Here is a 23,890-nt window from a genome sequence, read left to right as displayed (position 1 = left end):
CAGCTGAGTGGAGTCCCTGAAGGTAATGCACCGACACTGCACTTGCGGGGCTTCACACACACACACTCACACTCTCACACTCACCTGTCCTCAGCGCCATGGCCCGCTCGGCTCCGCACTCCGCCCCCCGCACACATTCTCGGTGGCCGAACGATCAACTGAGCGCCCGGCCGCCGGCATGTGAGAGCAATCAGCTGATCATTCACAATAGTCTGCTGCCGGTAAAACTGTAAAGAAGAAAAAAAAAAAAGCTTTCCGTTGTTTTGTACGATCCGTAGCATCCGTTGTGCCACTATATAAAACGCATCCGTCACACAACGCAATGCTACGGAAGCCGTCCAACGCAAGTGTGAAACTAGCCTTATACATGTACAGTTACTCGTTATACAACATACTGACTTCATAAAATGGAGAAACCAGAAAACCAACATGAAAGAAGGAAGAAAAAATAAGTCAGGAGATGAAAAAAATGGAAAGGTGGCGGTGGAGATCCTGTGTCTTTGCATTTTAAAAGGAATCTGTCAGCAGTTTTTATCTATGTAATCTGAGAGCAGCCTAATATAAGGGCAGAGACCCTGATTCCAGCGACTTCAGGATTAGATTGATAGATATCCCATATAAGTTTAATTTAGAAGAGCTCCTTCCCAGAAGCAACTGATGGAAAGTGCTCTCTGAATCTTAGACACAGCGGTTTGATGGTCTTGCCAATGTAGAAAAAAAAAACCACACGGACCGAATACAACGTATACCACATATTGTGTTTTGCATGAGATAAATAATACCGCCAGTTTTTGCAGTTAAGGAAAATTAATAGTGATAATGAATGGTTCTGGTGACAAGCACATGAGTTAAAAATGAGATTTTTAGATAGAGGTTACCCGGTTTCAATCTTATATGTGGCTTCATCTGAGGCAGAAATATTTACCCAGAAAAACGTTTGCATAAAAATGCCATAGGAAACAACAAGATAGGAGATTTATCTTTAAAGGAAGCCTGTCAGGTGCAATATGCTCCCGAACCACGAGCAGCTCTGGGTGCATATTGCTAATTCCTGCCTAACCGTCCCTGTATACACTAGCATAGACAGAGATCTTTAGAAAAAGTATTCCTGAAGATCCTTTATGATATGCTAATGAGCGCAGGGACTAGTCGCTAGGGGGTTATTTCATGCTATTCAATGCCCATTGCCCAGCGTCCTCAACGGTGACACACGTAACTGTGTCCGTTGTCACCGCTTCAGAGGCCAGGTTTGGGGTCAGGCGCATGATCAGAAGTCCCGCACGCTTCCGGTTATGCACACTAGACTTCTCTGAAGCCGGGACGTCTACACCCGGCTTCCTAGTGCACATGATCAGAAGCACCAGGACCTCTGATCATGTGCCTGACCCTAAACCCGGCCTCTGAAGAGTTAACAATGGACACAGGTACACGCGTCACCACTGATGACAATGGGCGTTGAATAGCATGTTAGCACGCCCCTGTGGGTGTGGTTACATGCTAAGAGGACCGGCTAGTCAGGAGAAGTAATGGCCTTGCGAATAGTCCCTGCACTCATTAGTATATCATAAAGGATATTATGAAACACTTTTTCTAAAGATCTCTTTATCTATGCTACTACAAGTGCTACTCCAATAAATTAGAATATCAAAAAGTTAATTTATTTCAGTAATTAAATACAAAAAGGGAAAGCATATATTATATAGTCATAATAATTATATGATCTTCATTTTGTTCTAGAAATTGATAATGAAGGAGTGATTGCTCCAGATGATGAAGCCCCTCAAGAAATGGGAAGCGATGACTTGGAGGTAACAAAATTATTATTTTTTTTTTTTTATTCCCTTCTTTTAACTTGTTTTATACGAGAGATGTGTTGTGGTTTTCAATTACCCCATTTATTTTACCATGTATTGTACTGAAAAACCAGGGGGAAACCTTTTTAAATGGGGTGAAATGGTGGAAAAAATAGAAGCAGCACTCTGTATTTTAATCAAATGGAGACATTTTGGACTCTGGTGTATGATTCATTGTTGTCTGTCTTTAATCTAACTGAAGAGACTGAAGGCCACTTTACACGCTGCGACATCGCTAGCGATCGCACCTGCCCCCGTCGTTTGTGCGTCACGGTCAAATCGCTGCCCATGGCGAACAATATCGCAGGTACACGTCACACGAACTTACCTTCCTAAAGACATCGCTGTGGGCAGTGAACAACCTCGTGTTTTTTTGTTTTTTTTTTAAGGGGGTGGTTCGTGCGACGCCACACAGCGAGCTACCAATAGAAGCGGAGGGGCGGAGAGCAACCGCATGAACGACACGACCACCTCGTTGCTGGAGGACGCAGGAACGCTGTTGTTCGGCGTTCCCGGGGTGTCACACGTAGCGATCTGTGCTGCCTCAGGAATGACAAACAACCTGTGTCCCAAACAAGCAACGATATTTTGAAAATGAACGACGTGTGAACAATCAACGATTTTGTGAGTATTTAGGATAGTTAACAGTCGCTCGTAAGTGTCACACCCAACAACGCGCTAACGAGGCCGGATGTGCGTCACAAATTCCGTGACCCCAGCGACATCTCGTTAGCAATGTCGTTGCGTGTAACGGGGCCTTTAGTCCAGAGTAACTGCTGCCTCGTAGTGATTGGATCAACCAGGGTTTCATTTGAATAATGTATTTTGGAGATTTTAGATATAAACCCCATATAAGTAGTCAGTTTACAGCACAAGATAAATGTGACCCGAGAATTAGGTGATCCTAAATGTTATGTCTTTAAAATCCTACCAATAAAATTGTAAACAAAAAGCACTCGGGTCTATCATCTTGTAACCGAAATAAAGGCGGTTTCTACATTACTGGTAGCACAAAGGCGCTGGAAAAGAGACATCCAGAAAACCAGTGACATCTGTGCTTCCAAATTGAAATGCCCCCTCCCTTCTGAGCCCCACAGTGTGTCTAAACTGCATTTAGCATCCACATTTTTGGCATTCCCGTAGTGAGGAGAGCCCACTTAATTTACATGGTACGTATCTCCCGAAGTACAATCTGTTGGGCACTACAATGACAAACATGCAGTTTTCACTTTGCAACAGCCAATGGATACTTGGTTCTGGAAAACATTGGAGTCAAAATCATCATTACACCCATAGATGAATTTCCAGAGGGGTATGATTTCCAATATGGGGTCAATGTTTGGAGGATTCTACTATTGTACCAAAATTTGCACTCCCAATATGCTAGTTCTTCCAATCTGAGCTTTGCACTATGCCTGAAAAATATTTTTCTTCGGCGCTCCATTGGGAGACCCAGACGATTGGGTGTATAGTACTGCCTCCGGAGGCCACACAAAGCACTACACTAAAAAGTGTAAGGCCCCTCCCCTTCTGGCTATACACCCCCAGTGGGATCACTGGCTCACCAGTTTTCTGCTTTGTGCGAAGGAGGTCAGACATCCACGCATAGCTCCACTGTTTAGTCAGCAGCAGCTGCTGACTATGTCGGTTGGAAGAAAAGTGGGCCCATACTAGGGCCCCCAGCATGCTCCCTTCTCACCCCACTTTTGTCGGGTGTTTGTTAAGGTTGAGGTACCCATTGCGGGTACGGAGGCTGGAGCCCACATGCTGTTTTCCTTCCCCATCCCCCCTCAGGGCTCTGGGCGAAGTGGGATCTTACAGGTCTCCAGGCACTGAGACCGGGCTCCATCCACAGACCCAGAGAACCTGCTGGATATGGAGCTGAGTATCGTCAGGGACAGGCCCTGCTACATTAAGGTACTCTGTGTCCCCGGGCAAGCGCGCACACACACTCCAGCATTGCTGGGAGTGTTAGTGCGCCGGGGGCGACAGCGCGGAGCGCTCGTGCTATTATTCACTACAGCTTTGCTGGGTGACTTTATGTATTGGGAACTGCCGCGCCGGCCGCTGCTGGGTGTTTTTTACATTGTGGCGCGGCTGGGACTTGTGGTGCGCCGGGGACTTCCACGCTGGCCGTGCACATGGACGGCCGCGCTTATTACTCGAGTCCCCGGCTTTGCGGCCTAGTTTTCGTTTCGTTCCCGCCTCCAGCCCTGCCAGTCAGGGGTGAGGCGGGACGCTGTACGGACAGTCAGCGCCGAAGGCTGGAGTCTGCTTTGCATTCTCCAGCCCCCTTCACTGGACACAGTGGGACGCCAGTTTCCCGCTCTTGGCTGGGGCACGCCCACGGCCCGCCCCTCGTCACACGAGCTGGAGAAGGACGCCGGCAGCCATTCCTGCACGCAGTCCGAGCTGGGGAACGGAGACATGCTCTGGGCGACCAGTCACAGGGCTCTGGCGACCACACACCCGCGTTATAGGCGGGCGGTAAGCAGCACCTGAAGTGCTGACCCCACTAAATACCGAAGTGTCCATTTGTATTTTATACTTGTATGCTATTCACTACACTGTACGGTCGCTATCTTTGGCTATATGCCCTCCTAGATGGCGAGATAACAGCAGCAAAAAAGCAAGGGTGCTAAGGCAGTTTTTCTAGGCTGCTTGTATTGCATGCGCTGAAGTGTTCATTTGTACTTATGCTTGTATGCTATACATTGCACTGTACGGTCGCTACTCTTGGCTATATTCTCCTAGAGGGCTGGACAACAGCAGCAAAAAAGCATGGGTGCCAAGGCACAGGCTTTCTATGCTGCTTGTATTGCATGTGCTGAAGTGTTCATTTGTACTTATGCTTCTATGCTATACATTGCACTGTACGGTCGCTACTCTTGGCTATATTCTCCTAGAGGGCTGGACAACAGCAGCAAAAAAGCATGGGCGCCAAGGCACAGGCTTTCTATGCTGCTTGTATTGCATGTGCTGAAGTGTTTATGCTTGTATGCTATACATTGCATAGATGGCTAGAATACAGCAGCAAAAAAGCAACACAGGCTTTCTATGCTGCTTTTACTGCATGTGATACTGTTCCACCGGCAGGTTCCACTGACCCCCATTGTGTGCAATGCTCCCCTGTAGCACTTGGTCAGCCGGGGTCTCTACTAGAGGTGGCCAAAGGAACCACCTGTGAACCCTGTCCAGGGACAGGGACGGAGTTGCTTTTTCGGCTGATAGATTGTCATGGGATAGAGACTTTGCAGTCCAGACAGGCCATGGGCAATCTTGATTAATGCTCCCTGGCCACCCTCATTTGGAACATAATCAGTGCTCCGGGGGGGTCCCAGGCATTCCAGGGTGAAGGCTCTGACACGGACGGCAGTCCCAGACAGCCTAAGCTAGCTCGCTGGGTGCGGCACTCGGCTTCATCACTGGTCAAGGTCCCAGCGGGAGGACTCTCTGTATGATGCGGCAGACGCAGCTGATCAGGGCTTTGGTCCTGACACCGCTCTCAATCCGGATACACCGGATGGTGACGCCATAGTGAATGATCTTACAGCGTCCATCAATGGAATGTTGGATATTGCTCCCTCAGCTCCCCCAGTGGAGGAGTCAGCTTCACAGCAGGAGAAATCCTTTTTCAGTATCTCATGCGTATATTGCGTTTTTTTCTGGCCACGCTGACTTCAGAGCAGCAGTTCAGAAACACCACGCTTACCAGATAAGCGTTTTCTCCAAACGTTTTAAGGATACACGTTATCCCTTCCCCCTGACGTGGTAAAGCGCTGGACCCAGGGTCCAAAGGTGGATCCCCCAATCTCCAGGCTTGCGGCTAGATCCATAGTTGCAGTGGAGATGGGACGTCACTTAAGGATGCCATTGACAGACAGATGGACCTCTGGTTGAAATCTGTCTGTGAAGCTATCAGCGTGTCGGTCGCTCCGGCATTCGCAGCCGTATGGGCACTCTAAGCTATTTCAGCTGGTCTTGCGCAGCTGGTCTTGAGCACATGTACATCTGTGCCGCAGGGGGTGCCCTTAACCTCGCAATGTCTGCATTGCGACTTACCCTAGTAATGCTGTCCTGGGGGGACAGTCGAGGTTTCGGTCCTCCCCAGGCTCGGGCAGGTCCCAATTGTCCTCGTCCAAAAGGGCTCAAAAGGCTCAGAGGGGCTCAAATTCCGGCCGGGCTCAATCACGCCCAAGGAGGGCTGCAGGAGGAACCGCTACCAAGGCGGTCTCCTCATGACTTCAGCTCTCTCTCTCCGCATCCGCGGTTGGTGGCTCTCCCGCTTGGCGACATTTAGCTGCTGCAGGTCACAGACCGGTGGGTGAGAGACATTGTGTCTCACGTGTACAGGATAGAGCTCTGTTCTCGTCCTCCGGCTCGATTCTTCAGAACTCCCCCCCCCCCCCCCCCCCCCCCCTACCGAGCCGAGGCTCTTCTGCAGGCAGAAGGAGTGGTAATCCCTGTTCCTCTTCAGGAACAAGACACGGTTTTTTCCTCCAATCTGATTGGGGTGCCAAAATAAGGGGTGGCTCTTTCCGTTCCGTTCTGGACCTAAAACTGCTCTCCAAGCACGTGAAGGCCAGGCGGTTCCGGATGTAACCCTCCGCTCCGTCATTGCCTCAATGTCTCAAGGAGATTTCCTAGCATCAATAGATATCAGGATGCTTATCTCCACGTGCCGATTGCTCCAGAGCACCAGCGTTTGCTACGTTTCGTTATTGAAGACGAGCATCTTCAGTGCGTAGCCCTGCCCTTCGGTCTGGCGACAGCCCTACGGGTTTTCACCAAGTTCAGGGCAGCAGTGGGAGCAGTCCTGCACTCTCAGGGTCACTCTGTGATCCTTACTGGGACGATCCACTTGTCAAGGCACCCTCTCAAGAGGCATGCCAACACAGCCTGAACGTGGCGCTGGAGACTCTCCAGAGTTTCGGGTGGATCATCAACTTTTCAAGGTTACATCGGGCACCGACCCAATCGCTGACATATCTGGGCATGGAGTTTCACACTCCCTCAGCGATAGTGAAGCTTCCGCTGGACAAGCAGCGTTCACTACAGACGGGGGTGCAGTCTCTCCTTCAAGGCCAGTCACACCCCTTAAGACGCCTCATACAGAGGCAGTCACTTTCGCGCAGTTTCATCTGCGTCCACTTCAATGGGACATGCTTTGCCAATGGGTTGGGGAGTCGACGTCCCTAGACAGGAACGTTTCCCTTCTCAGACGGTCAAGGACTCTCTTCAGAGGAGTCCATCCTTCAGATCAATGTTCTGGAAATCTGGGCAGTGTATCTTGCCCTGCAAGCCTTCCAGCAGTGGCTGGAAGGAAAACAGATCCGAATTCAGTCGGACAATTCCACAGCGGTGGCAGACATCGCCCACCAAGGCGGAACACGCATCGCCAAGCCTACCAGGCAATCCGGTGGATTCTGACGTGGGTGGGGGACAGAGCATCCACCATATCCGCAGTTCACATCTCGGGCGTAGAAAATTGGGAAGCAGACTTCCTCAGTCGCCTGGGCATGGACGCAGGGGAATGTTCTCTGCACCCAGAATGGTGTCAGGAAATCTGTAGCCGCTGGGGGATGCCGGACGTCGACCTAATGGCGTCTCGGCACAACAACAAGGTCCCGATTTTCATGGCGCGGTCTCACGAGCAAAGCGCTCTGGCGGCAGGCGCCCTAGTTCAGGATTGGTCGCAGTTCCAGCTACCCTATGTGTTTCCACCTCTGGCACTGTTGCCCAGAGTGCTACGCAAGCTCAGCTCCGCTTGCCGCCGCGCCATCCTAGTCGTCCCAGACGGGCCGAGGAGGTCGTGGTTCCCGGATCTGTGGCATCTCACGGTCGGCCAACCGTGGGCACTCTCAGACCGGCCAGACTTACTGTCCCAAGGGCCGTTTTTTCCACTGAATTCTACGGCCCTGATCCTGACTGTGTGGCCATCGAGTCCGAGATCCTAGCGTCTTCAGGATTATCTCAAGACGTCATTGCCACCATGAGACGGGCTAGGAAGCCCACGTCTGCCAAGATCTACCACTAGACGTGGAAGTTATTCTTATCTTGGTGCTCTGCTTCGGGAGTGTCTCCCTGGCCATTTGCATTGTCTCCTTTTTCCTCCCTTCCTGCATCTGGATTGGGAAAAGGTTTGTCGCTCGGCTCCCTTAGAGGACAAGTCGCAGCGCTGTCGGTATTCTTTCAGAAGCGCCTAGTACGACTTCCTCAGGTACGCACGTTCCTGCAGGGGGGTTATCACATTGTCCCTCCGTACAAGAGGCCGTTAGACCCATGGGATCTGCACAGGGTATTAATTGCTCTCCAGGAGCCGCCCTTCGAGCCTCTGAGGGATGTTTTCACTTTCTCGACTTTCACAGAAAGTGGCCTTTCTGGTAGCGGTCACGTCTCTTCGGAGAGTGTCCGAACTTGCAGCGCGGTCATCCACAACTCCCTTCCTGGTGTTCACCAAGATAAGGTAGTGCTGCGCCCGATCCCAGAGTTTCTCCCTAAGGTGGTATCCCCTTTTTATCACAATCAGGATATCTCCTTACCTTCCGTTTATCCATTTCATCGATATGTAATGGCTTTGCATTGTTGGATCTGGTGTAGAGCACCCAGAATCTACTTCCCGCACGGCGCCCCTGCGCCGCTCGGATGCACTCTTTGTCCTTGTCACTGGTCAGCGCAAGGGATCGCAGGCTGCAAAATCCACCCTGGCTCGATGGATCAAGGAACCAATTCTTGAAGCCTACCGTTCTGCGGGGCTTCCGGTTCCATCAGGGCTGAAGGCCCATTCTACCAGAGCCGTGGGTGCGTCCTGGGCATTACGACACCAGGCTACGGCTCAACAGGTGTGCCAGGCAGCTACCTGGTCGTGTCTGCACACTTTCACCAAACATTATCAGGTGCATACCTATGCTTCGGCGGACGCCAGCCTAGGTAGAAGAGTCCTGCAGGCGGCAGTTGCCTCCCCGTAGGGGAGGGCTGTCTTTGCAGCTCTAACAGGAGGTATTTCTTTACCCACCCAGGGACAGCTTTTGGACGTCCCAATCGTCTGGGTCTCCCAATGGAGCGCCGAAGAAGAAGGGAATTTTGTTACTTACCGTAAATTCCTTTTCTTCTAGCTCCTATTGGGAGACCCAGCACCCGCCCTTTTGTCCTTCGGGATTTTTGGTTGTTTTTCGGGTACACATGTTGTTCATGTTGAATGGTTTTCAGTTCTCCGATGTTACTTCGGAGTGAATTTGTTTAAACCAGTTATTGGCTTTCCTCCTTCTTGCTTTTGCACTAAAACTGGTGAGCCAGTGATCCCACTGGGGGTGTATAGCCAGAAGGGGAGGGGCCTTACACTTTTTAGTGTAGTGCTTTGTGTGGCCTCCGGAGGCAGTACTATACACCCAATCGTCTGGGTCTCCCAATAGGAGCTAGAAGAAAAGGAATTTACGGTAAGTAACAAAATTCCCTTCTTCGAGCACACATGGAGTGTTGGCATACTTAGAAAATGGACCATCTATTTTGTTACCAATTTCTCCTATTAGGGCTTTTGAAAATTAAAATCTTGGAGCAAAAACATTAGTGGCAAAAGTGTAATATTTAAGTTTCTTCGGCGCTCCATTGGGAGACCCAGACGATTGGGTGTATAGCTACTGCCTCCGGAGGCCACACAAAGTATTACACTAAAAAGTGTAAGGCCCCTCCCCTTCTGCATATACACCCCCCGTGGATCACGGGCTGCTTCAGTTTTATGCTTTGTGCGAAGGAGGTCAGACATCCACGCATAGCTCCACTGTTTTTAGTCAGCAGCAGCTGCTGACTATGTCGGATGGAAGAAAAGAGGGCCCATACTAGGGCCCCCAGCATGCTCCCTTCTCACCCCACTTTTGTCGGGTGTTTGTTAAGGTTGAGGTACCCATTGCGGGTACGGAGGCTGGAGCCCACATGCTGTTTTCCTTCCCCATCCCCCCTCGGGGCTCTGGGTGAAGTGGGATCTTACCGGTCTCCAGGCACTGAGACCGGGCTCCATCCACAGACCCGGAGATCCTGCTGGATATGGAGCTGGGTATCGTCAGGGCAGGGCCCTGCTACATTAAGGTACTCTGTGTCCCCGTACACATTGCGCACACACACACCAGCATTGCTGGGAGTGCTAGTACGCCGGGGACAACAGCGCGGAGCGCTTGTGCTATTATTCACTGCAGCTTAGCTGAGTGAATTTATGTGTTAGAAACTGCCGCGCCGGCCGCTGCGGGGTGTTTTACACTGTGGCGCGGCTGGGACTTGTGGTGCGCCGGGGACTTCCGCGCTGGCCGTGCACATAGGACGGCCGCGCTTATTACTCGAGTCCCCGGCTTTGCGGCCTAGTTTTCGCTTCGTTCCCGCCCCCAGCCCTGCCAGTCAGGGGAGGGGCGGGACGCTGTACAGACAGTCAGCGCCGAGAGCTGGAGTCTGCTTTGCATTCTCCAGCCCCCTTCACTGGACACAGTGGGACGCCAGTTTCCCGCTCTTGTCTGGGGCACGCCCACGGCCCGCCCCTCTTCACAAGACGCCGGCAGCCATTCCTGCACGCAGTCTGGGCTGGAGAAGGGAGACAAGCTCTGGGCAACCAGTCACAGGATTCGGGCGACCACACACCCGCCTTTGGGCGGGCGGTAAGCAGCACCTGAAGTGCTGACCCCACTAATGCCATTTGTACTTTACTCCTAGATGGCTAGACAACAGCAGCAAAAAAGCAAGGGTGCTAAGGCACAGGCTTTCTATGCTGCTTGTACTGCATGTGCTGAAGTGTTCATTTGTACTTTCTGCTTGTATGCTATACATTGCACTGTGCGGTCGCTATTCTTGGCTATATGCTTCTAGATGGCTAGACAACAGCAGCAAAAAAGAAAAGGTGCCAAGACACAGGCTTTCTATGCTGCTTGTACTGCACGTGATACTGTTCCACACGGCAGGTTCCAATGTCCCCATTGTGTGCAATGCTCCCCTATAGCACTTGGTCAGCCGGGGTCTCTGCTAGAGGTGGCTAAAGGAACCACCTGTGAACCCTGTCCAGGGACAGGGACGGAGTTGCAGTTTCGGCTGATAGGTCTGTGACTGTGACTAACATCTTAGAGACTTTGCAGTCCAGACGGACCATGGGCAATGTTGATACGCCCTCATTTGGAACAAATCAGTGCTCCGGGGGGGTCCCATGCATCCCAGGGCGCAGGCTCTGACACGGACGACAGTCCCAGACAGTCTAAGCGAGCTCGCTGGGAGCGGCACTCGGCTTCATCACTGGTTAGGGTCCCAGCGGGACTCTCTGTATGATGAGGCAGACGTAGCTGATCAGGACTCTGATCCTGAGACCGCTCTCAATCCGGATACTCCGGATGGTGACGCCATAGTGAATGATCTTCTAGCGTCCATCAAGGGAATGTTGGATATTTCTCCCTCAGCTCCTCCGGTGGAGGAGTCCACTTCACAGCAGGAGAAATCCCTTTTCAGTATCTCAAGCGTATATTGAGTACTTTTCTGGCCACTCTGACTTCAGAGAAGCAATCCGGAAACACCACACTTATCCAGATAAGCGTTCTCCAATCGTATTAAGGATACACGTTATCCTTTTTTCTCCCTGACGTGGTCAAGCGCTGGACCCAGTGTCCAAAGGTGGATTCCCCTATCTCCAGGCTTGCGGCTAGATCCATAGTTGCAGTGGAAGATGGGACTTCACTTAAAGATGCCATTGACAGACAGATGGTCCTCGGGTTGAATTCTGTCTATGAAGCTATCGGCGTGTCGGTTGCTCCGGCATTCGCAGCCGTATGGGCATTCCAAGCTATTTCAGCTGGTCTTGCGCACGTGGACACTGTCACATGTACATCTGTGCCGCAGATGGCGTCCTTAACCTCGCAATGTCTGCATTGCGACTTACGCTATTAATGCTGTCCTGCACTCTACGAGCCGTACGTCAGTGGCGTCCGCCAACTCCGTGGTTTTACGCAGAGCCTTGTGGTTGAGGGAATGGAAAGCAGATTCTGCTTCCAAAAAAGTGCTTAACCAGTTTGCCGTTATCTGGTGACAGACTGTTTGGTGAGCGATTGGATGAAATCATTAAACAGTCCAAGGGTAAGTACTCTTCCTTACACCAGCCCAGATCAAACAACACCCAACAGAGGAAGGGAGAGTCGAGGTTTCGGTCCTTCCCAGGCTCGGGCAGGTCCCAATTGTCCTCGTCCAAAAGGACTCAAAAAGCTCAGAGAGGCGCAGATTCCTGGCAGGCTCAATCACGCCCAAGGAAGGCAGCCGGAGGAACCGCTACCAAGGCGGTTTCCTCATGACGTTCAGCTCTCTCTCTCCGCATCCGCGGTCGGTGGCAGACTCTCCCGCTTTGGCGACATTTAGCTGCCACAGGTCAAAGACCGGTGGGTGAGAGACATTTTGTCTCACGTGTACAGGATAGAGTTCTGTTCTCGTCCTCCGACTAGATTTTCAGAACTTCCTCACCTCCCGACCGAACCGATGCTCTTCTGCAGGCAGAAGGAGTGGTAATCCCTGTTCCTCCTCAGGAACAAGATACGGTTTTTACTCCAATCTGGTTGTGGTACCAAAAAACGACGGCTCTTCCGTTCCGTTTTGGACCTAAAACCGGCTCAACAAGCACGTGAAAACCAGGCGGTTCCGGATGGAATCCCTCCGCTCCGTCATTGCCTCCATATCTCAAGGAGATTTCCTAGCGTCAATAGACATCAGGATGCTTATCTCCACGTGCCGATTGCTCCAGAGCACCGGTGTTGGCTACGATTCGTTATTGAAGACGGGCATCTTCAGTTCGTAGCCCTGCCCTTCGGTCTGGCGACAGCCCCACGGCCTTTCACAAGTTCATGGCAGCAGTGGGAGTGGTCCTGCACTCTCAGGGTCACTCTGTAATCCCTTACTTGGACGATCTACTTGTCAAGGCACCCTCTCAAGAGGCATGCCAACACAGCCTGAACGTGGCGCTGGAGACTCTCCAGAGTTTCGGGTGGATCATAAACTTTTCAAAGTTAAATCTGACACCGACCCAAGCGCTGACATATCCTGGCATGGAGCTTCACACTCTCTCAGCGATAGTGCAGCTCCCGCTGGCCATACAGCGTTCACTACAGACGGGGGTGCAGTCTCTCCTTCAAGGCCAGTCACACCCCTTAAGACGCCTCATGCAGAGGCAGTCCTTTTCGCGCAGTTTCATCTGCGTCCACTTCTATAGGACATTCTTCGCCAATGGGATGGGAAGTCAACGTCCCTAGACAGGAACGTACCCCTTTCTCAGACGGGCAAGGACTCTCTTCAGAGGAGTCCACCCTTCAGATCAATCTTCTGGAAATCTGGGCAGGGTATCTTGCCCTGCAAGCCTTCCAGCAGAGGCTGGAAGGCAAACAGATCCGAATTCAGTCGGACAACTTCGCAGCGGTGGCATACATCAACCACCAAGGCGGAACACGCAGTCGGCAAGCCTCCCAGGAAGTCCGGCGGATTCTGATGTGGGTGAAAGACAGAGCATACACCATATCCGCAGTTCACATCCCGGGCGTAGAAAACTGGGAAGCAGACTTCCTCAGTCGCCAGGGCATGGACGCAGGGGAATGGTCTCTGCACCCGGACGGGTCTCAAGAAATCTGTAGCCGCTGAGGGAGGCCGGACGTCGACCTAATGGCGTCTCGGCACAACAACAAGGGCCCGATTTTCATGGCGCGGTCTCACGATCAAAGAGCTCTGGCGGCAGGCGCCTTAGTTCAGGATTGGTCGCAGTTCCAGCTACCCTATGTGTTTCCCCCTCTGACACTGTTGCCCAGAGGGCTACGCAAGATCAGCTCCGATTGCCGCCGCGCCATCCTCGTCGCCCCAGACTGGCCGAGGAGGTCGTGGTAACTGCATCTGTGGCATCTCACGGTCGGCCAACCGTGGGCACTACCAGACCGGCCAGACTTACTGTCCCAAGGGCCGTTTTTTCCATCTGAATTCTACAGCCCTGAACCTGACTGGTGGCCATTGAGTCCTGGATCCTAGCGTCTTCAGGATTATCTCAAGACGTCATTGTCACCATGAGACGGGCTAGGAAGCCGACGTCTGCCGAGATCCACCACAGGACGTGGAAGATATTCTTATCTTAGTGCTCTGCTCAGGGAGTGTCTCCCTGGACATTTGCATTGCCTACTTTTCCTTCCTTCCTGCAATCTGGTTTGGGAAAAGGTTTGTCGCTCGGCTCCCTTAACGGACGAGTCCCAGCGCTGTCTGTATTCTTTCAGAAGCGCATAGGGCGACTTCCTCAGGTACGCACGTTCCTGCAGGGGGTTTGTCACATTGTCCCTCCGTACAAGAGGCCGTTAGACCCATGGGATCTGAACAGGGTACTAATTGCTCTCCAGGAGCCGCCCTTTGAGCCTCTGAGGGATGTTTCACTTTCTCGACTTTCACTGAAAGTGGCCTTTTTGGTAGCGGTCACGTCTCTTCAGAGAGTGTCCGAGCTCGCAGCGCGGTCATCCAAAGCTCCCTTCTTGGTGTTTCACCAAGACAAGGTAGTGCTGCGCCTGATTCCGGGGTTTCTCCCTAAGGTGGTATCCCCCTTTTCATCTCAGTCAGGATATCTCCTTACCTTCCTTTTGTCCTCATCCAGTTCATCGATATGAATTGGATTTGTATTTGTTGGATCTGATGAGAGCGCTCAGAATCTACATTTCCCGCACGGCGCCCCTGCGCCGCTCGGATGCACCCTTTGTACTTGTCGCTGGTCAGCGCAAAGGGTCGCAGGCTTCCAAATCCACCCTGGCTCGATGGATCAAGGAACCAATTCTTGAAGCCTACCGTTCTGCTGGGCTTCCGGTTCCATCAGGGCTGAAGGCCCATTCTACCAGAGCCGTGGGTGCGTCCTGGACATTACGGCACCAGGCTACGGCTCAGCAGGTGTGCCAGGCGGCTACCTGGGCGAGTCTGCACACCTTCACCAAGCGTTATCAGGTGCATGCCTACGCTTAGGCGGATGCCAGCCTAAGTAGAAGAGTCCTGCAGGCGGCGGTTGCCTCCATGTAGGGAAGGGCTGTTTTTACAGTCCAAACTTGAGGTATTAATTTACCCACCCAGGGACTGCTTTTGGACGTCCCAATCGTCTGGGTCTCCCAATGGAGCGCCGAAGAAGAAGGGAATTTTGTTACTTACCGTAAATTCCTTTTCTTCTAGCTCCAATTGGGAGACCCAGCACCCGCCCCTGTTCCTTCGGGATTTTTTGGTTGTTCGGGTACACATGTTGTTCATGTTGAATGGTTTCAGTTCTCCGATGTTCCTTCGGATTGAATTGTTTAACCAGTTATTGGCTTTCCTCCTTCTTGCTTTTGCACTAAAACTGAAGCAGCCCGTGATCCACGGGGGGTGTATATGCAGAAGGGGAGGGGCCTTACACTTTTTAGTGTAATACTTTGTGTGGCCTCCGGAGGCAGTAGCTATACACCCAATCGTCTGGGTCTCCCAATTGGAGCTAGAAGAAAAGGAATTTACGGTAAGTAACAAAATTCCCTTCTTCTAAAATGCGGTCACTTGGGAAAGTGGGGATGCTTTTGTTTTAACTTCTCAGGGGCTCTTCTAATATGATGTGGCATTTGCACTCTGTCCTGGCAAAAAATTTTGCTGCAAAATCAAAATGGCGCTCCTTCCATTCTGAGCCCTTCCATCTGTCCTAAACGTTTCTGGCCACATGTCAGTTATCAACAAACTCAGAAGAAATTACTAAACGTATTTTAAAAAAGTTTAAAGCACCACTCCAGTGAATATTATTTTTTTTTTTTTTTTTATTGTACCGCTGGAGTGGTGCTTTAAATGTAAGTCACCTTTCACCGTCTTCATCTTTTTCCAGTGTTACTTCAGTCGGTATCCTGTGATTTGTGACCTGCCGGCAGCTCCAGTGTTTCATGGAGTGCATCCGAGGTCACAACTGAATACATCCTGAGAGCTCCTTTTGGTCTCCTTCTTTCTTCCATAGACTTCCATCAAGAGCTTGTGACGTAACATCTGACTTCTAGCCAGTCAGAAGTAATGGGCGCATAATGGTGCTGCGGGACAGGTGCAGTGCCAAAAAACGATAAAGCCACTGGAATATGCTCCTATGATGGGACAGGGGACTTGCATTTAAAACACTACTTAAGCGCTGAATAAATAAAATGCTGGAGTGGTGCTTTAATAGTTCACTTTCACAGCCCATTATTGTATTTTTACAATGCTCAATTTACACTATTAGATGAATTCCTTGAGGTGAAGTAGTTTCCAAAATGGGCTTACATGAGTTTTGACCCCTCAGTGCTCTGCAGATGTGACATGGCGTCTGCAATCTATTCCAACCCAATTTGCACACACAGATCAAATGGCGATTTTTCTCTTCACACCTGCCATGTTCCCAAACAGTAGATTCCAACCACATATTGGGTATTAGTGTACTCATAAAAAATTGCACAACAAATTCTAGTTAGTTTTTTCCTGCCACCCTTGTGAAAAAAAGAAATTTTGGGCTAAAGCAACATTTTCTTGGAAAAACGTATTACGTTCAAAATACTCACCTTACCTGATGAATATAGATAAATTCCTCCTGCAGTGCAGATGGAGATGGTGGGAGGGGGCTCTGTTGTTTTGGCATCTCAGATGTTCTCGAAACATCAGATCGCATCCACAATAGGTTTCACCAAACATTTAAGCTCCAAACTTCCGATGCTTCTCCTTCCCATCTGAGCCCTGCTGTGTGCCCATACAGTAGTTTCCAACCGCTTGTGGGGTATCTGTGTACTCGGGAGAAAATGGACTCCACAATCTCTTGAGCTTTTTCTATTGTAAAACATGTTAAATTGAAAACTTGGCCGCTAAAATAACATTTTTGTGTGGGGGGGGAACCTTAACATTTAATTTTCACAACCCAATGTTGGAAAATTCTGTAAAGCATATGTGGGGTCAACATGGGCATCGTGCCAATATATGAATTTGTTGAAAGATATGTGGGGAACCTTCTGGCCCATGGGCTGTTTACCGATCTCCTCTCCACCGGCCTCTGGCAAGTTTTCGGGAAGCGCTCTGGTCGGCAGTCATGTTTCTCTATCGCTTCATTGGGGGACAAAGGAAACCATGGGTGTATGCTGCTGGCACTTGGAGGTTGACACTATGCAAATAAAAAAGTTGGCTCCTCCCCAGTAGTATACACCCACTGACCGGAGCTGAAGAGATCAGTTTTTGCTTAGTGTCCGAGGAGGTTGGACACACAGGGGCTGCTCTCAGCCCCTCAGGTTTGTATTGTTGTGTTTTATTAATGTTTTTCAGACACAGCTCGTCGGGCGACAGGGTGTAATCGCTCACCCTGCTCTCCCACATAGAGACCGGTCACACAGAAGTGGGGTCCGTCCGCCACTGCTGTTGTCTTCCGTGTCTGTCTGGCAGTGTACCCGGCCCCTCCAACACAGAAGAGTGTTCGAGGTGCATCCGCAGTGACGACATCGTTGATAAAGGCGGAGGGTCCTGCCCCCCTCCCCCAAACTCTCTCGCTCCCGAGCCTGATTGTGGGGTAGGAGGACGAAGACCGTACCTGGGATGGAGAGGTACCCCTCCGGTCTCCCTTTGACGATGCCCGTGACGACTGTCGAGATGTCTTAGCCTTCCAGGATGACTTCAGGACACCTCAGGACAAGCCGGGACCTTCAAGATAAGTACTCTCCCCTCCCCCGTTCCGGGCCATGGGGGGAGGGATCCCGTCTTTATATATCCACCACAGCCCCTTCACACAGCCCCTTCACCACCTGGGTCAGGGGGTCCTGATTTTTCCCCTATAGCCATCTCTGTCTGTAGCTTGCTCCCCTTGTAGTGTGGCCTCCCTGCGCTCCCCCGATCGGCACCCCCCTCCCCCCACCTCCTCCCCCGGGCTTATTCCCTGCTGTGGCGTTCCTTAATAGGCGTCCTCTCCGGCGGCCTACCTTAGAAAATTTAGCCCCCGGCTCCATTGCGGCCTCCTTCCTCAGCTGCGCCACGCCCCCTTCAGTGTCCCGGCCTCTCACCGCTAAGCGTTTGCGCGCCCTCCAGGCCACGCCCCCAGCCAGGATCTCTTCTGCCCGCGCGCGCGGGCTTTTCAAACTTGGCCCGCCTCCCCTGTCGCGCGAGTCCACAATCCGGCTCTCCTGCTTCCTCGTGCAGGCACCGCCCCCCTCCTTCATGACGCCTGATGTCCCTTCCCGGCGCCGAGACCTCTACAGGATGTCATCCTCCAGCCCCACGGACCAAGCCTCCCGGTTTGGTAAGTGCCGCAGCTTCAGCGCTTCCTGCAGCCAGCCAGAGCGATTCAGGGCCCAGCGCGCACTCGCAGCCAAACAGCTTCCCTGCGCTACCTGCAGCCACGCTTCCCACTGCAGTAACCGCTCCGGGCTGTCCGGGCACCACTGGCCTCCTACCTGCTCCCAGTCTCTGCAAGACAAATGAGAAAAAAAAAAGACACCTTTAGCATGCCTCTAAATCCGATAGGCATCTACTCCTGATCCCGGAGCTCCCGCTCACTTACGGTGAGCTGTCTCCCCTGTTACCCACAATATATCTCTACAGAACTACCGTGTTTCCCCGAAAGTAAGACCGTGTCTCACATTCTTTTTACCCCCAAAAGTCCCACTATGTCTTACTTTCGGGGTATGTTCAGAATAGAGCTGGGCTCAACTGCGGGTATGGGGGAGGTGCTTAAAGGGAAAATAGTTACAATAGTTAAATTAATCCCAAGCACACAATCAATTGCAACAGGGTAATGCAAAAAGCGATTTTTATTATAATTATGCAAGCAGAAAGAGAATGCCACTACCGAAAAAGCAAAGACAAAGTCAAGCCAACGTTTCGGCCTTCACAAGGCCTTTGTCAAGGACTTGCCTGTAAAGAAATAATAAAGATTATATACACACCAATGAGTGAACATAATGTACATATTTACATATTTACAAGGAGTATATATACACACATACGTGTATCAAGAAGTGACGGGTATAGACGGATTAGACGTCAAATGGGTAAACCACTGGTAGGGCGTTCTGCTCTCAAAGCACAACTTGCTGGATGGAGAGAGGGATACAACAACAATAAGCACCATGGGAAGAATGGCAAGCAGAACGTACAGTTACGGCAAGTACGCGCTGGTACATAACTCGATCAAATGGTGATGCCAGCAGGCAATGAAATCATAAAATGAACCCAATCCGTTCAGAACCATCGGAGATGGGTGACATAGTAGACAATGCAGGACATACTGTATTAGCAATACAGATATACTTAGAGCACTTGTTACCGGACGGGCAGAACCAGGAGGAGGCAGTAGATTAAACAGTGCAACTGCTATATTAGTGGTCAGGCGCCTAAGAGTAAAACTAAATGTAGCATGTATAAACAACGCTAGCAATTGTATGTAGATAAACAGTATACAGTATATCAGCGCAGTAGACAGTATGAGGTTAAAAAACCTACCCAGAGTCAAGGAGGCATGAAAGGTGAGTGGGTAGATGGAGGAAGTCTTATATTGGAAAAAAATCCCACAGCAATCGCAGCAAGTCTCCATGCAATGTACCGTATGGGGACTTGCCGCGATTGCTGCACATGAGGGCACTGAGGCTGCGTGTTATTGTATGTTGTCCGTGGTCCTGATGGACCACAGACAACATTACTGCAACATTTCTCGGGGGCCGAGCGTTCGGCTGAGCGCCCGACTGCCGGCATGTGACAGCTCTCAGCTGAGCGCTCGGCCGCCGGCATGTCAGGGCGCTCAACTGGGCGCTCGGCCGCCGGCATGTCAGGGCACTCAGCTGAGCGCTCGGCCGTCGGCGTGTCAGGGTACTCAACTGAGCGCTCGGCCGCCGGCGTGTCAGGGCGCTCTGCTGGGCGCCTGACCGCCAGCATGTGACGGCTCTCAGCTGGGCGCTCGGCCGCCGGCATGTCAGGGCGCTCGGCTGGGCGCCCGACCGCCGGCATGTGACAGCTCTCAGCTGAGCGCTCAGCCGCCGGCATGTCAGAGCGCTCAACTGGGCGCTCGGCCGCCGGCATGTCAGGGCGCTCAGCTGAGCGCTCGGCCGCCGGCGTGTCAGGGTGCTCAGCTGGGCGCTCGGCCAGTACTGTAAAGAAGAACTGGGCGCTCGGCCGCCGGCATGTCAGGGCGCTCAGCTGAGCGCTCGGCCGCCGGCATGTCAGGGCACTCAGCTGAGCGCTCGGCCGCCGGCATGTCAGGGCACTCAGCTGGGCGCTCGGCCGGTACTGTAAAGAAGAAAAAAAAATAAATAAATGAATAACGCTTTCCGTTTAGTATGTCTTACTTTCGGGGTACGTCTTACATTAGCCGACCCCCCAAAACCCCCACTACGTCTTACTATCGGGGGTGTCTTACTATCGGGGAAACAGGGTACTTCAGCCCGGGAGTATTAGCTACCTCACCAGATTTCCCCCGCTTCTACAAGTGCGGGTAGCACCCATTTACAAGCACGCTCGGCTAGGGACTACCGGCTCTCTGTCAGGTCACCCTTCTCCAATGTGCTGTCCCTGACCTACCCATTTCTAGGAGTACTCCAGTGTTCTGTGGTCCTGTCCACTTCCACTGTCAATGTGTCTCGTGCTCCTGCCTACTCTCCTGTACCCACTAGCTAGCGTGTCAGTGTTCCTTATGTACCTATCTACCACAGGGTCAGTGTTCTTTTGACCTGTCCACTTTTTATGTCAACCTGTCCACTATCCAGTGTGCCAGTGTCTCAAAGTACCCGTCCTCTACCCAGTGTACCAGTAGTTTTTCTTCGCACTGGTCTACTACACCAGTGCGCCAGTGTCTCCAGGTACCTGCCCTCTATCCAGTGTGTCAGTGTCTTCATGTACCTGTCCACTACCCAGTGTGCCAGTGTTTCCCTCTGCCCTGGTCTACACCAGTGTGCCCGTGATCTCCACCTGTGTGTCAGTGTCTTTACGCACCTGTCCACTATCCAGTGTGCCTGTCTTTTCTCTATGCACTAGTCTTCACCAGTGTGCAAGTGTCTCTATGTACCTGTTCACTATCCGGTGTGGCAGTGTTTTTCTACGCACTGGTCGACACCGGCATGACAGCGTTTCTCTACGCGCTGGCCTACACCTGTGTGCCAGTGTTTCTCTATGTACTAGTTTTTAACGGTGTGCTAGTGTTTCCTCATACTTGTCCACTATCCAGTGGCCCAGCGTCTCTCTCTGCACTGACCTACTCCTGTGTGCCAGCGTTTCCCTCTACCTGTCCACTATCCAGCGTGCCAGTGTCTGCGTCATGCCTGTGTGCTCCAATACCCAGGTGCTTTTGGTATCCTGCCCGCTATTCCGTGGGCCAGTGTTTCTACGTGCATTTGTCTACTCTGGTGTACCAGTGTTTTTCACGAGCCCTTACACTACTCAGTGTAACAGGGTTTCTATGCGCACCTGTCTACACCACTGTAACAGTGTTGTGTGAACCTTCCCACTGTTTAGGGGGTCAGGTTTCTACTTGCACCTGTTAGTTTCAGTGTGCTATAACTTTTTCTGTCAACCTGTCCACCATCCAGATTGACAGCTCCATAGACCTGCCCACTTGCTTGTGTGCCAGTGTCTCTATATGTCGGTCCATCTTCCAGGGTGCCAGTATCCACTATCCAGTGTTTCTCTATGCACCTACCCACCATCCGGTGTGCTAGTGTTTCCAGAACGTACCCTCTATTCTGTGTGCCAGTTTTTCTGTATGCACCTGTCTACTACAGCGGGACAGTGATTGATGAGCCTGCCCACTTACCTATGGGCCAGCACTTATCTGAACCAGAAGCCGAATACAGCAACAGGCTTGAGTGCCTTGTTCAGCTTTTCCGCTCATCTTTGACCGAGGCGAGAGCTTCATCCAACACTGCCCCATGAGGCGGCACGCCAGCAGCAGTCACATTCAGTGCCAGTATTCAAGATCGATGATCCTGCCCGCTGTCCAATGGGCTAGCGTTTCTCCAGACCAGAATCTGGATACTGTAACAGATATGTGTTGCTCTGCTCACGACCCAGTGAGTCGAACAGTCTACCTCACCTAGTGGGTCATGTATCTCCTTCATCTTCGACTGAGGCGAGGACTGTGGTCTCCATGGACCCCTAACACGGTACGGCAGCAACTGTCATTAGGTTGCTTCCCAGTGACCCGGGGGTTTTCTCCTACTTCAAACCACTTCTTCAGGTAAACAGAAGGTAAGCCAGGGTCCTCTGGCCAGTTCATTGTCTTCTCTTTCTACAGCAGTTATTTAATCACTTCTCAGCGATCTGCATCCATCTCCTACCTCACACCATACGTGTAACGTGACCTCGAGGTAAGGTAATGCTCGACCTTCTGACTGGAGGGTCGTGTGATTCACTCCCTGCAGCAACCACGGACCCCATGACGCAGCATAGCAGCAGCAGCAGCTCTTATTTGGTCGCTTCCCAGTGGTCCGGGACCTTCTCCTACCTCGCACCATTCATCTAAGGTAGCCACAAGGTAGGGCTTTTCTCTCTTGACCGTACGTTGGCTGCGTCGTTTCTTGAAGCAGCAGTCATTTTGGCTCTCAAATGAGGTAAGCAAGGTGCAGCTCTGTCTGCTAACCAGTATGTTGTCCGTTTTTACTTCCCGCCACCTTCCTCGGGTGGTTCGTAGTACTTCTGGTATCTGCCTATTCCTTGGCCTAGAACAGCCTTGGCTGCGCCCTCCACTAGGGTTCCGGCCAGGTACTGTAAAGGTTTAAAACCATAGATCGTTACTTACATTCTCTCTCTTTCAGATAGAGATCAGATTCCCTCAGTCCCTTCACAGTCAACAGATGAAGTTAAGAACCAGACACAGGATTGTCTAACCTGTATGGATTCCGCGGAGGACCAGTTTCACCAAGGGACTTCTAGTATCCTGACGGCCCAGTCATTGGGCCCACTCTTCCGGACAAGCTGTAAGGTTTCAAATAATTGTCTTCTGTCTACTTTCCGCAGCAGAATTCTTCAGGGACCCCTGAATGCTCAGGCCACTGGGTGTTTCCACCCGAACACTCAACACTACAGCGAGTGGTCCCCGTCTGATCTGCCAATCTCCGCTAACACCTAGACATGACCTGCTTCAGTTTCAGGCCAAGAGGGGTCTTCATTTCCCCTGTCCCAGGTCTACCTCCCTTTCCCCCTCCCGTAGCCCTTCTAGATGGCTCTCGGAGATATGCTAGATCTCTCCGAAGTCCCCGCCACACCAAATTCTGCGACCACTCTCCACCGCTTGGTCTCAGACGCTTGTGCATTCCTGCACTTTTCAATCAGAGTTCCTGACAGACCATTTAGACTCACATATTCTCTGTCATTTCTTTCCCTTCGTCGTCACTTCTGGTTGTGACGTGGTGACGCGTTTTATAATAATAATAACATTTTACTCATTCTTCCGTCACGCCTCCGTTTTTTCCTTGCCACCTTCCAAGGATAGGCGTCACTCCTCTGGTCGACTAGCGCTTAGGCCGGTCACATACTCCGAGCCCTTCCTTGAGTCCCCCTTGAAGGGGTTCTTCCCTCTCCCATTCCAGGTCATACATCCCAGGTCTTGTGCCCTTTTTTCATTCGCAAGAGCCCTCCCCCATAGGGGGTTCTCCTTCCAGTAATTCACTTCAATGGTCATCCAGTACCCGATTCCAGAGTTGGAGTTTTCCCAGTCACGCCATTGTAGATGCCCGGACTCCCTTCTCCTGTCTGTCACGTCATAGTGGAAATTGGTTATTGGATTTCCTTGGCTCCTTAACCTTCTCTTTTTTTCTCCGGAGTTCACAGGTTCTCTGGACAGCTTCTATACACAGGGGAATTATCTCCCGTATTATTTTCCCGCCTGCAGGCTGTTTCGTCCACTAGGGTCAGATCACTTCCCTCAGGTGCTGTGTAATCAACAGGTTAAGTTCCCCTATGGCGGAATCCCCTTACACTCTTCTCAAGTATCTCGACTCCCCTGCACCATTTTAGGCAGTCGGTTTTCCCTTTTAGTTGTCCTGCGGCAGTGAAGGGCCAAGGCTCTGTTGTCCTCCGCTTACCTGGCA

General features: G+C 51.5%; 1 protein-coding gene across 1 annotated transcript in view; it reads left to right on the top strand.

Annotated features, from left to right (window-relative positions):
- Positions 1 to 23,890, top strand: part of ST13 (ST13 Hsp70 interacting protein) — a 238,412-nt gene that overhangs the window by 31,076 nt on the left and 183,446 nt on the right. Inside the window, exon 4 of the mRNA XM_075321923.1 lies at positions 1,738 to 1,808. Within this exon, the coding sequence (XP_075178038.1) occupies positions 1,738 to 1,808 (71 nt within the window). The remainder of the gene's footprint in view (positions 1 to 1,737; positions 1,809 to 23,890) is intronic.

The sequence above is a fragment of the Anomaloglossus baeobatrachus genome, chromosome 8 (genome assembly GCF_048569485.1).
Source record: "Anomaloglossus baeobatrachus isolate aAnoBae1 chromosome 8, aAnoBae1.hap1, whole genome shotgun sequence".
In the NCBI taxonomy this organism is placed as follows: Eukaryota; Metazoa; Chordata; class Amphibia; order Anura; family Aromobatidae; genus Anomaloglossus; species Anomaloglossus baeobatrachus.
Note: the sequence above shows the minus strand (reverse complement) of the source record. Positions and strands in the feature narration are given on the sequence as shown.